Below are 12,529 nucleotides of genomic sequence, written 5' to 3' on the forward strand. Positions count from 1 at the left end.
AGGTCATAGTAACTATATTTAAGTCACTGATGAGTTATCTTGTGGAGTATAGACTTGTTCTGTTTGTCCTCACAAGGTAGAATTTGGAACAGTAGACAGAGGTGGCAAAGAGGAAAATATGGGTTTAATATTAGTGGGTGGGGGATATGATTCAAAATGGGATGAGTTCCTTATGGAGGCAATGTCATCCCTTCATTGTTGGTCTTCAAGCAAAAAATAGCCGACTGTTTTTTTTTTTTAAATATATTCTAGTGGATATTTTTTATTCTGTGATTCTGATTATTATTATTTTTGGTAGAAATGTTTATAATCCTAAAATTGCCACATCATGATCTATTCTCCAGATTTATATATACTTTTCAGCAATTTGGATTATTCAGTGATTTCCTGAATATTTCCTTGCTTTGAGAGGTGAGCAAAAACAAATCCCAACAGGCTTTATTTGCAGGTTTGCAGTTTGCAGGTTCAGGCTTGGCCTCCCCCAAGCAATTCTGAAAGTTTCCTATTCCTATTCCTTGGCCCTAGCTTGAGGGATAGGGAAGAGCAAGTTAATAGTCATTGCTCTATCCCTAGCTGGCTGACTCTCTCCCCACTTCCTCTTTATTTCTAAACCCAGACTACTCATATGATGTGAGATCCATAGATCTGTGAAGTAGTAGAATGGGGAGCTAAGATTGTAGCAGTTCTTCCCTTGGACCAAAAAGTACTTGAGTCCCAAGCCTAAAATTTGTAAAGAAAAGAAATGAACATTAAAATCTCTTTCCATTCTTTTCCTATGAATAAAAAGCTCTCCTTTTGTCTGCCCATTTACATTTTCTGTGCCATTTTGTGATCCCATTAGTTCAGACCAAATGTTGCATTCTGGCATCGGTACTTATAGATTAAGTAATTGTAAATGTTAATAATGTTGAGTTCGTAAGTTTTGATGTATAATGACTAAAAAGACACCAGAGTTATTAGATTAAAGTGTTCTCAGGTCCCAGGAGAAGTCAAGAAAGGGAAAGCTAAAACAGAGGGAAAAAATCAGTAAAAGCTGGGATTCCATCTAATTTACTGGGACTCATAAAAGCATGGTTTGATGCAACATTCTATTTGAGCAGAAGTATAAATTATAATATAGAGATATTTGACTAAGAGAAGATGCAAAAGAAATAGATTATTTAGTGTCAACTCTGTGTGGTGCCATTGTAGATACACAGTGCTAGGCTTGGATCAGAAAGACTTGAGTTCAAATCTTGCCTTAGACATTTCCTGTGAGATCCTGGACCTCAGTTTCCTCAACTTTATGATGGAGATAATAACAGCACCTACCTTGTCGTGAAGATCAGATGAGATCTATAATGTGCTTAGCTCAATGTCTGATATGTAGTTGTCAAATATATATCGTCTGATATGTATAAATGCTTATCCCCTTCCCTTTCCCCAGTATAGACTTTTTGGAGGCCTAGGGAGAAAAGGAAATGGATTCAGAAAGGATTTGGAGAGAGCCAGAGCCTAACATTATTTCAAAACCACTTAAAGTTAGGCATTTCATCGTGGGTGGCTATGTTTGCCTGCCTTAGCATTGGTCTATACACTCTTATAAATCCTCATGCCTATAATTAAGTAATTATATTCAGAACAACTGGTCCAAGAGTTAATGACTTACTGCTAATAAGAAAAGTATAGGTTATAAGAATAGGTGCTCATTCCCATTGCTATATCCTTGCTGGCAAAAAGGGAAGTGACAGGGAACTTGATTCTGGAATTCTGCCACATGGATACATAGTCTTGCATTCTCTTATTTTTGTATACTAATTTTTTCTTACACAATCTTTTAATTCCTTACTTGTGTTTTCCCCCTTTCTAAAATGAAGGTACCTCTACTAAAGTCTTTTTCTACTACCTCATCATGGTGTGGACATGATCCTAGGTTCTAAAAGGTTTTTGCCTCTGGAGCAGCTCTAGTAGGGTCTACTAAGCTGGAAAGGCTTTGAATATTGACCCAGTGGCAGACTGCTTTGTCTCCTGTCTGAAGATTAACCCAACTAAAGTCAAAGATATTTTATTACCAGATTGGCCAAAGAATAATGATTTTTTTGACTTTAGGAACCCCTGAAATCATTATCTACTTAAATAAAGAGAATATTCTGATTAAGTGGAGGGAATACCTCCACTAATGAAATGTTAAAAGTAGAAGATGAAGTTCATGGTAGATTAGGGGTCTACCTGCTCTTATAATATCTCCAGTTCTCCCACTTCAGGGTGAAAATATCAGGGGCAGGATAAATACAATAAATGACTATAAGTGTCCCTTTCTATTTTTTCATACTAATAAAAGGGACCAGAAGTATGGCTATTTTTAAATGATAGATAATTCCTCCAAATTTATCTTTTGGAATCTATATATATAGATTCCAATATAGATATCCTGTTATACTGCAAATTTACTTTAAAAAATAAAGCATTCCCATTGCAGATCTGACTCAATAGAGATTGATAATAAGGGTACTTATGCTCCTTTCCCTTCCTGCTCCCCTTCCCATTTCCAGCTCACCCTCTCAATCTTACCCATTTCCTGTTCCCTCTCAGTATACTCCTTTCTTAGAATATATCTGGAAGGGAAAATTTAAAACAGCTTTCTCTCTACAGACAAGAAGTCAAAAAAGTCTTAAGAATAGTAGGTGCTGGGGCAGCTAGGTGGCGTAGTGGATAAAGCACCGGCCTTGGAGTCAGGAGTACCTGGGTTCAAATCCAGTCTCAGACACTTAATAATTACCTAGCTATGTGGCCTTAGGGCAAGCCACTTAACCCCATTTGCCTTGCAAAAACCAAAAAAAGAAAAAAAAAAAAGAATAGTAGGTGCTACCAACAGTAAGCTTGAAAAGCAAGGTGGTTTTTAAAAAAATGAATAAACTGAAATGTAAATGATCCAAGTATGGATAATAATGAGATCATTTAGTTGGACTATGCTTGTCTAACAAATGATCAGCCAGCCTACTTGTTTGTGATTTGCATTTGCTTATTTACTTTTTATTCCTTATTTCCTCTGAAAACTTTTTCTTCCTTCATGCAGAGTTCAATGGAGAAAAGATTAAGATACCAGCAGCAAGAAGAAGATTTGCAGAAGCTTCGACAGAACTTGCAAAGAGTTCAATGCCTGTGCAACTCTGCTGAAAGAGAGCTTCAGTTTGAACGGACAAAAAGCTTTGATTTAAAGCAGCATAATAACTTGCTTGAGGAAGAGAACGTTAGGGTAAGCAGAGTTCCCTTACTTAACCAATAGGGACAATGTGCTGCTCAGTCAGCAAGCACTTATTAAGCCCCTACTGTGTGCTGAGATCTAGGGACAGTCCCTGCTCTCAAGAAGTTTACGGTCTAAATAATTATCTAGCTGTGTGGCCTTGGCCAAGCCACTTAACCTCATTGCCTTGCAAAATCCTTAAAAAAAAAAAGTTTACAGTCTAATGGGGAAACACCTTGCAAACAATTATGTGTTATCAAATAAATCAAGGATAGGTTGGAGATAAGAGAGAAAGGGCATTCATTTTAAAGGAGATATGAAAAGACTTCTTATAGAGGAGGGAGATTTTAGCTTTAACTTGAAGGAAGCCAAGAAAAATGCCCAGAAGCAAGAGATGATTGTGAGGAACAGAAAAGGGACCCAGTGGCATGATTAGCAGAGTACAGGATAGGAGCCCAGAAAAGCAGGGGGGGGTGGGCAGGTGTAGAGCTTTGAATAGAGGCATTTATGTTTGATCCTTGAACCACTGGAGTTTTTTGAATGGGGATGGAGTAGTTGACATGGTAAGATCTGTGCCTTAGGAAGATCAATTAGAGGATGAAGTAGGGAGAGAATTGAGGCAGGCAGGCCAATGATAGAAGGTTGTTGTAATAATACAGGAGCAAGATGATGAAGGCCAGTAAAAGGGTCATGGCATTGTAAAAGGAGAGAAGAGTATAGAAGAGATACTATAAATGTGTCTTGACAATGATTTAAGGATGGGAGATGAGAGAGGGAAGAGTAAAGAAAGACATGTTTGTCATGAGCCTAGGTGACTGAGAGGATGGTGGTGCTCTTGACGCAATAAAGAATTTTGAAAGAGGGGAGACCTGGGATGGGGGGGGTCAGTTTTAGACACAATGAATGTAGGATACCTAAAGGACCTGTATTTTGAGATGTCTAGTAGGCAGTTCGAAATGTAAGACTCAAAAGCTTTGGAAAATTCTCTGATTTGAGTGGCATTATACCTTATTAATGAAACTTAAATGGATTAGGGTCCAGTAAGATTATGTAACATATTTGTAGCATACTCAGTTAACATGGTTTTATGATTTTCCTCAGCTTTGTTCAATGCTAAGGAAATGGATGGTGGGAATAACTGAGGTCTAAGACTCATCTTGGTGATAGAATGAGGGGAAAGGGAGTCTTGAGAAAAGAGGACAATTTAGAGTTGAATTGGTTCACCAAGAAATCAAGATGGTAAAAAAAGAGTATAGCTCTCTTCTGCAACAGATTGCCCCCTCTGTCATCCCTACATTAGGTTTTGACTGTGCTCTGTCTAGTGGTTGCTTTCTTAATGTTTACCAACATGCCCATATCTTCTCCATCATCACAAAACCCTCATTTGATTCATTCATACCTGCTATCTATGGGGCAGCTAGGTGGCAGTGTGACCTTAAACAAGTCACTTACCCCTGATTGTCTCACATACAAGATTATCTCCAATCATCCTGATTCCTATCTGGACACAGACCCAGATGGCTCCAGAGGAGAAAGTGAGGCTAGTGACTTAGCACAGCTCCCCCTCACTTAAATTCAATTCATGTGCTTGTCATGGCATCAACTCTCTGAGATCATGTTTTCTTTGAGAATGAAGGACAGGGTGGCTAGGTGGTGTAGTGGATAAAGCCGCGGCCTTGGAGTCAGGAGTACCTGGGTTCAATTCCAGTTTCAGACACTTAATAATTATGTAGCTGTGTGGTCTTGGGCAAGCCATTTAACCCCATTTGCCTTGCAAAAACCTAAAAATTAAAAAAAAGAGAGAATAAAGGACAAACATTATTATTATGCTAGCTATTATCCTTTATCTCTTACCTTTTTGGAGCTAAATTCCTTGAAAAAGAAGGTACACTAAGTATTTCCATTTCTTTTATTTTCACACTCTTCTTAACTCTATGCAACCTGGCTTTCTTTCTAAAGTTTACTAATGAACTCTTAAATGCCAGATCTAATGGCCTTTTCTCAATTGTTACCCTTCTTGATATTTCTGCAACTTTTGATGGTGATGGCCAGTCCTTGATACTTTCTTTTTTCTGGTTTTTGTGACACTGCTCTCCCCTGGTTTTTCTCTTTCCTAAATGACCTTTCATTTTTGTTTCCTTTGCTGGATCTTCCTTCATGCCATGCACAATAACAAGGCTCTACTATGGGCCCTTTGCTCTTTTGCTACTATACAGTTCATTTGGTGATCTCATCAATGCTCATGGCTTCACCTCTATACAGGTAACTCTCAGTTATTGGTCCAGCCTCAGTTTCTCTCCTGACCTCCAGTCCTATATTGCCAAGTATCTTTTAGCCATCTCAAACTGGATTTCCAAAACTGAACTTATTATCTTTCCCCCAATAGCCTCTTTTCTTCCTGATGTCCAGTTATTCTCAGGGATGCCACCATCCTCACAGTCACCCAGGCTCATAACCCAGGGGTCATCCTCAACTCCTCACTCTTTCATCCTCCATTTCCAATTATTTTCTTTCTACTTTTGAAACATCCCCTTCTCTCCCCTGACAACTTAGTACAGGCCTTCTCTTGCAAGAGTCTGCTTTTTGACTTCCCTGGCTCAGGGATCCCTTCTTCTTGCTCCAGTGTGTCTTCCGCTTAGTTGTTAAATTGATCTTCCTAAAACTTAGATCTATATCACTCCCTGTTCATAGACTCCAGTGGCTCCCTAATACCTCCAGGATCTAATATATAAAATCATCTATTTGTTATTTGAAACCCTATTTAATCTGACCTCTTCCTAGCTTTCCAGTCTTCTCATACCTCATACCTCTTCTCTTTGTACTCTGTCATCAAGTGGCAGTGGCCTTATTGCCTTTCTTTGTACAATACTGTATTTTCTGCCTGGCTGGAACTCTCTTCCACCTCATCCTAACTTCCCTGACTTGCTTCAAGTCTTGGTTATAGTTCTACCTCAGAAAAAATGCCTTCCATTCTCCTGAATCTTAGTATCTTCCCTCTGAGATTATCTCCTATTTATCCTGTTTATATCATAGTTTGCCTGTTGCCTCTCCATTAGACTGGGTATGTCCTATGTAGGAAGAGACACCTAGAATTTGTGTCTAAATCCCATTTTGGATAGCACAATGTGCTAGGTGAATCCTCATTTTTCACCTGAGGATAAGGAGATGACTTTTCATCACCCACAGATCCTAAATCTCACACTCAGGCCAGGTTTCTTTTGAAGAGAAGCAGATAAATTTTCTTAGTCTTTTCCTTACTGCCTTTAGATTGTGTAAAGCCGTCAAGATAGGCCCTAGTAAAACAGCAATCTTTGGTAAACTTTGTAAAATATTTTGTTGAATCTGCATAAATCTGTGGGCAGTTGTAATTTTCACCTGTACATTTGGGACTGTGAAAGATCTGTATAACATTGATTGTTATAAGACATTGTATAGGACTAGGGGAACAAGAATAAAGGATAATAGTGATGTTTCCCTCACTGTGGATTGGGGACATTTAGAATGCACCCTGACTGAAAGTAGTTTAGCAGTCTCTTCTTTGAGAACTCCCAAAATATGATCCATTTGATCTGCATGATTTGAATTCATCAAGGGCAATGAACCACTCTCTTACAATATTTATTCTGAGTATCAACTTTCCCTTTTCTCCTGAGAAGCAAAATAAAAACTGAGCCACTCTACCTTCTCTGGTCTATGTCATCATTTGCTCCAAAGTAGAGGGTTCTATCCTTTCTTTGATCCTTGTCTTTCTCCCAAATGAGGAAAAAGTAGCAACAACAAACTCTGCCTCTTTTATTGTCCTTAGTTTCCCTCACCAGCTTCTTTTATGACTGTTTTCACAAGATCATGTTGAATTTTTATATTTATTATTTTCCTTTTCTTCCATCCTCAGTATATAACCACCAGGTGGTGCTGAGGAACATAGCCAGAAGAGCTATCAGTCATCTAGTGAGCCTGGGAACCACTGGGCGGGCTCCTATACCCCATTCCTTTTGTGGCTGAGGCGTTCTTAGTCAATGGTCCCCTTCAAAGACTCCATCTTCAGGATTTTAGTACAAAAGAAGGATATAAAAGCTGTTTTTCACAGCTGCTCCTCATATGTATAAGATATTTAAGGACTCTCTGATCCTGAGACTTGCTCTCATTCTCTCTCTAATAAACCAATACCTCTCTTAAGGCTTGATCAGAAATCTCACTCTGGCACAGTAATCCCTCTGATTTTATAGAAATACCTCACAATGCTATAGTTTTCCTCGGAGGTTTTCACTTAGTCATCCTCCTTCAAACTGGATCCAGTACTAGTACACACATTTTAATAGCTCATCATAGATTTTTTAATAGCATAGAGATTGAAGCAGAGATAAGAAATTTCCAAAAACCTGCAGCAATGCAATCAGTCATGAAGCAACAACATTAGGAGTTCATTTCTTTCAAAGGAAAGTTTTGTAGGTAAATTAATTCCTAGATATATTTGGTATTCCTTGAGCACATTATCAGATCTTTCCTTTACTCTGTCTGGCTAAGTAATTTACAGTATGTGTTACTAGAGTATAGATTGGTATTTGTTTTTGGCTTACATTCAAGAAAAATGTAGTTCAGTTTTTTGGGTTTTTTCTCCCATTTAAAAATTTTTGAACTTAACAAACATGAAATAAAATGAGTACTTCAGAACAGAATAAAAAGAAAAGATTATACACAAAATAATGAATTTCTATTATGTACAATTTGTTTTGCTTTTTAAGCATGTAATAAATTTAATTTGTAACTTTCAAAATTAGTCTATCTGTGATTCCCACTGGACTTCTTTTTATTCTCTTTTGTGCATACCCAAAAATCTGTTTTAATGTGTTAAATTCTTTTTTCTTTATACTATTTTTCTTATTTGCAACTCTGTACTTAGCTCCTGTTCCTCACCATTGCCCCATCACCCCAACTGAGAAAAAAAGCCATTGTAACAAATATATATATATATATATATATAAAATCTAAAAAAGACCCAACCCAAACCAAAAAATATACGTAATCAAGCAAAATAAATTCCTACATGTTAACTTGAGTCCATCATCTCTTTGTCAGAAGGTAGATAGCATGCTTTCATCATAAAAGGATTCTTAAAATCTTTCAAAATTGCATCGGTCAGATTTATTAGGTCTTTCAAAATTGTCTTTACAATGTTATTGTTATTGTAGAAATTGTTTTTCTGGTCCTGCTCACCTTGCCATGCATCAGTTCACAAAGATCCAGATTTCTTTGAAACCATCCCTTTTTTCTTTTCTCACAGCACAAAAAAAATGTTATCAGACTTTGTTTAGCCATTTTTTTTTTTTAGGTTTTTGCTAGGCAATGGGGTTAAGTGGCTTGCCCAAAGCCACACAGCTAGGTAATTATTAAGTGTCTGAGACTGGATATGAACCTAGGTACTCCTGATTCCAGGGCCAGTGCTTTTTCCACTGCGCCACCTAGCTGCCCCCTAGCCATTCTTTTTTTAAAAAAATTTTTTAGGGTTTTTTTTTTGCAAGGCAATGGGGTTAAGTGGCTTGCCCAAGGTCACACAACTAGGTAAGTATTAAAGTGTCTGAGGTCAGATTTGAACTCAGGTACTCCTGACCCCAGGGCCTGTACTCATAGACACTACACGTAGTGGCCCCTAGTCATTCTTTAGTTGATGGGTATTCCCTCAGCTTTCAGTTCTTTGCTATACCAGAGGGCTTCTTATAAATATGTTTATAAACAAGTGTCTTCTTTCTTTTTTTTTAGTTCTTTGTGCTACAGCAAAAAAAAAAAAAGTTATACCTGTAGTGTTATAACTAGGTCAAAGAGTATGCAATAGGTTAGTGACTTGGGAAGCATAGTTTCAAATTACTTTCCAGAATGATTGGACCAATTCCCAGCTCTATTAGCAATACCTTTTTGCCTGTAGTAACTTAATATTGACTTTTTGGTGATTTTAGTTTGCTAATTTGATGGATATGCAGTAGAATATCATAATTATGTTCATTTGCTTTTTTTTTTCTAATCCTTAATAATTTGGAACATTTTTAATATACTAGTTAGGTAGATTGGATGTTTACTTGAAAAACTGCTTGTTCATATCTTTTCATCACTTATTTATTAGGGAATGAGTCTTGCTTTTTATAAATTTGAATCAGTTCCTTATGTAACTTGGATATAAGACCTTTATCACAGAAACTTTCTGAAAAGATTCTTTTTCTCAGTTACCTGAGAAAAGATTTATTTGATGTTTTTTGAAATATTTTTCTTAGAATACTGAAATCTGACCTGTGCCAAGATTGTCATTTTTATTTCCCAATTCTAGATCAAAGCTGAATTGAAGCAGACCCAGAAGAAACTGCTAGATAGCACAACTATGTGTTATTCCATCACAGCAAACTGGGAAGACAGTCAACAAAAAGTAAGAGAGCTAGAACAAGAAATACTTGAACAATCCAAGAATATTCAGTCACAAGGCAATTTATATGAAAAACTTGCTAATGAGAAAACCAGAATGGCTTGTGCAGAGAAAAAGGTAATTATAGTCATTCACATTTGATCTTTTCTAATAACTAGGCCCTGGAAACTATCACTGTTATCCTCTGTCTTAAGATTCCAATAACTTGAATCAATCCTGGGTATTTGCAGGAAAAATACTTAGAATCTGGCCTCTTTTTCATCTCCCCATACTCCACATCTTCTAGATTCTGAATGTGTTTTCCTTTCTTCCTTCCCCCTGCCTCTCCTCCCCACCTCTGTGAATTTAAAAGAACAGCATCTGTTAAAGCCAAAATGTGATCTTCATAGGATCAAGAGTGATATAATTGGAAGGGTCCACTGTTGCCATGTTTTCTAACTCATACATGAAAAGTCCCTTCTTCAGCAAATGATTGCAGCTTTTCCATGTGGATAGATGTAACTATTGGGAAGTTACTGTTTTACAGCTTCTGCAGCTTCATCCACTCCTGGTTCTGCTTTTGTCAGCTTGGTAAAATAAGTCTAGTGTGTCTCCCATCTGACAGACCCTAGGACAGATCAAAGAGTCAGACCTTTCCAAAGCTATCCCCTACTTTGTTTTATTTTGCACTTTCACCTTAAAAAGTATTTTTTCCTAATATATTGTCATCAACCACCAGACTTAGACTGAAAGGAGCCTCAAACTCAAGTCTTTACCCCAATGCTTAAGATAGATGTGATCTTGATTAATTACTTCAACTCACTGAACCTTAATTTCTTCATCTGAAATAGGGAAATGCATACTACCCATAATATAGGGTTGATTGTTAAGTATAAATGTGAGAAGCATTGCAGGCTTTACTCTCATCTCATTTACTAAGTGGGAATAATAATACCTTCAGGGTTGTTGAAGATCAAATCAAATAATGGATGTAAGTATATTAATGTTTTATATACATGCACATATATGTATATATATGTACATATATATGTCAACTAATATTATTGTAAATAATTATAATAAAATTTAGATTGAGTTTCCCCAAGTGGTTGAAGTAGGATCAAAACTAGAAAGTAGTTCTTTGACTAAAATTCAAAGATTTGGCTCTTAATCAAGTCACCTAGATTTCATCATGAATGTTTTACAATTTATATTACAACCTGCTATGTAGCAGGTACTCTCCTAAACATGGGGGTGAAAAGAAAGGCCAAAGAAACCCATCCCCATCTCCAGCAATTCCCAGCTTTATGAGGACAGCTCACAGCTTACAGGAGTGGCAAGGGAGGGAGTGTCTGAAAAGGAAGGCCCTGACTGAGAAGGATCACAAAAGACTTTTGCCCAGAGACCTGAAGGAAGACAAGTAAGCCAGGGTAACTGGAGCAGGAGAGGAGGGAGAGGGAGCCAGGCCTGAGAGACTGGCCAGCATCAGGACTTGGAGTCAGGGACAGAGTACCTGGGAAGGCCTGAGAAGGCTGGAGCAGAGTGAGTGAGTGAGTGAATGAATCAGTCAGTCAATAAATATTGATTAACTGTGCTGAGTGCTGAGAAAAAAGACATACCCTGTAAAGAAGGAAAATATTGGACAGAGAAATATGTTTTATAGTTATCAATTGGTACCCTCCTTGCTGACCATGTATCTTCCCTTCGTCCCCCATCCCATTGTCCAAAATACAAGATGAGGTCAATGAACTTTTAGCAAAGTACCTTGCCCCTCTCTGGCAAGGACTCTTCAGTCCCTGCCTCCAGGCACAAAACAGACCTCTATCAATAAAACAATGGATTTATGCCTTAGCCTAAAAAGATTAAAGCTTTGACCTATACTCCTCATCTACATATCTCTCATTACCTCCTCTCTTGCTCTTCAGTTGAGCTATTAGTCCTATTTTGGAGGAGCCCTCTCTGAGGGAGTATGATCCCCTGCTCCTTTGTTCTTCTCTACTTCTTATTCCTTGCTTACTTGCTTATTCCTTGCTAAAGTCAACCTGTTCTGGGGAGCACAATTTCCCAAATTTTCCCACCCTCTTCTCTTTGGAAACTCAGCAATTAATGAAGCCATGGAAAAACCTCAGAGGAAAAGGGGGCTTGAGGATGGAGCTGGGAGAAGTGGGCTAGGGGGAAGGGGAGATTTAAAGATTGATGTGGGTTCATTTTGTGAAGAATTCACCACACTCTCTGATTAAAGGAGGTGAGAAAAGGCTTAAATTTTAATTGACAGGTTGCCCAAAAGTTTAAAAGCTACTACAAAAGTTCAAAGATTCCCACCTGAGAACCAAGATTCTCAGGTTACTGCCGAAAGTTTACAGGTTAGTCCACAAGTTCACAGCTTAGGTTCCTTGAAGATGCAGCAAAATAATGAGTCAAAAAAGAAACAGCCACAAACTGGGCTAGTGAGAACATCAAGGACAGTTAAGAGGGAGTGAAAGGTCAAAAGGTGAGTTCCACAGCTTAAGGAGAATGGCAGTGGAGGCAAATGGAATGTAAAGCTGTTTATTGAAGGAAGGAACAGGTTGAGTCAAAATAGACTCAGCAGCAGGTAGTTGGGGAGCATACTTTTTATAGGGTATATGATATAGGAAGCAGGGTGTTATGGTTTCCACAAGGATTGAGAGTCTTTTGGGGTCTCCATGGAAGATGTGGATTGTTGGGGTCACCAAGGTGAGATTGAGAGTTGTTTGATGTTTCTATGAAAGTTAGTTTTTCCTTTTCTCAGGAAAGGATACTCACGTAGGTAAGAGGGGAAACCCAGGCCTGGATCTAGGGAGGAAAGAATATGAGAGACTATTGGGGGAATGACACTGTGGAGCAGACTAGCTTCCCAGAGGAAGACAAGCAGCATAAGTAATAGACAAGGTATGTAT

At 38.0% G+C, this 12,529-nt stretch overlaps 1 protein-coding gene across 12 annotated transcripts in view; it reads left to right on the forward strand.

The window, feature by feature from the left end:
- LOC141508835 (peptidyl-prolyl cis-trans isomerase H) overlaps positions 1-12,529 on the forward strand; it is a 215,584-nt gene that overhangs the window by 90,090 nt on the left and 112,965 nt on the right. For all 12 annotated transcript variants that reach the window (XR_012474522.1, XM_074217810.1, XM_074217798.1 and 9 more), the window contains 2 exons: positions 3,056-3,235; positions 9,540-9,749. Coding sequence is in view for 11 of the 12 variants with exons in the window: in XM_074217810.1 (XP_074073911.1) it covers positions 3,056-3,235; positions 9,540-9,749 (390 nt within the window). In the remaining variant the exon portion in view is untranslated. The remainder of the gene's footprint in view (positions 1-3,055; positions 3,236-9,539; positions 9,750-12,529) is intronic.

Source organism: Macrotis lagotis, chromosome 1 (assembly GCF_037893015.1).
Source record: "Macrotis lagotis isolate mMagLag1 chromosome 1, bilby.v1.9.chrom.fasta, whole genome shotgun sequence".
In the NCBI taxonomy this organism is placed as follows: Eukaryota; Metazoa; Chordata; class Mammalia; order Peramelemorphia; family Peramelidae; genus Macrotis; species Macrotis lagotis.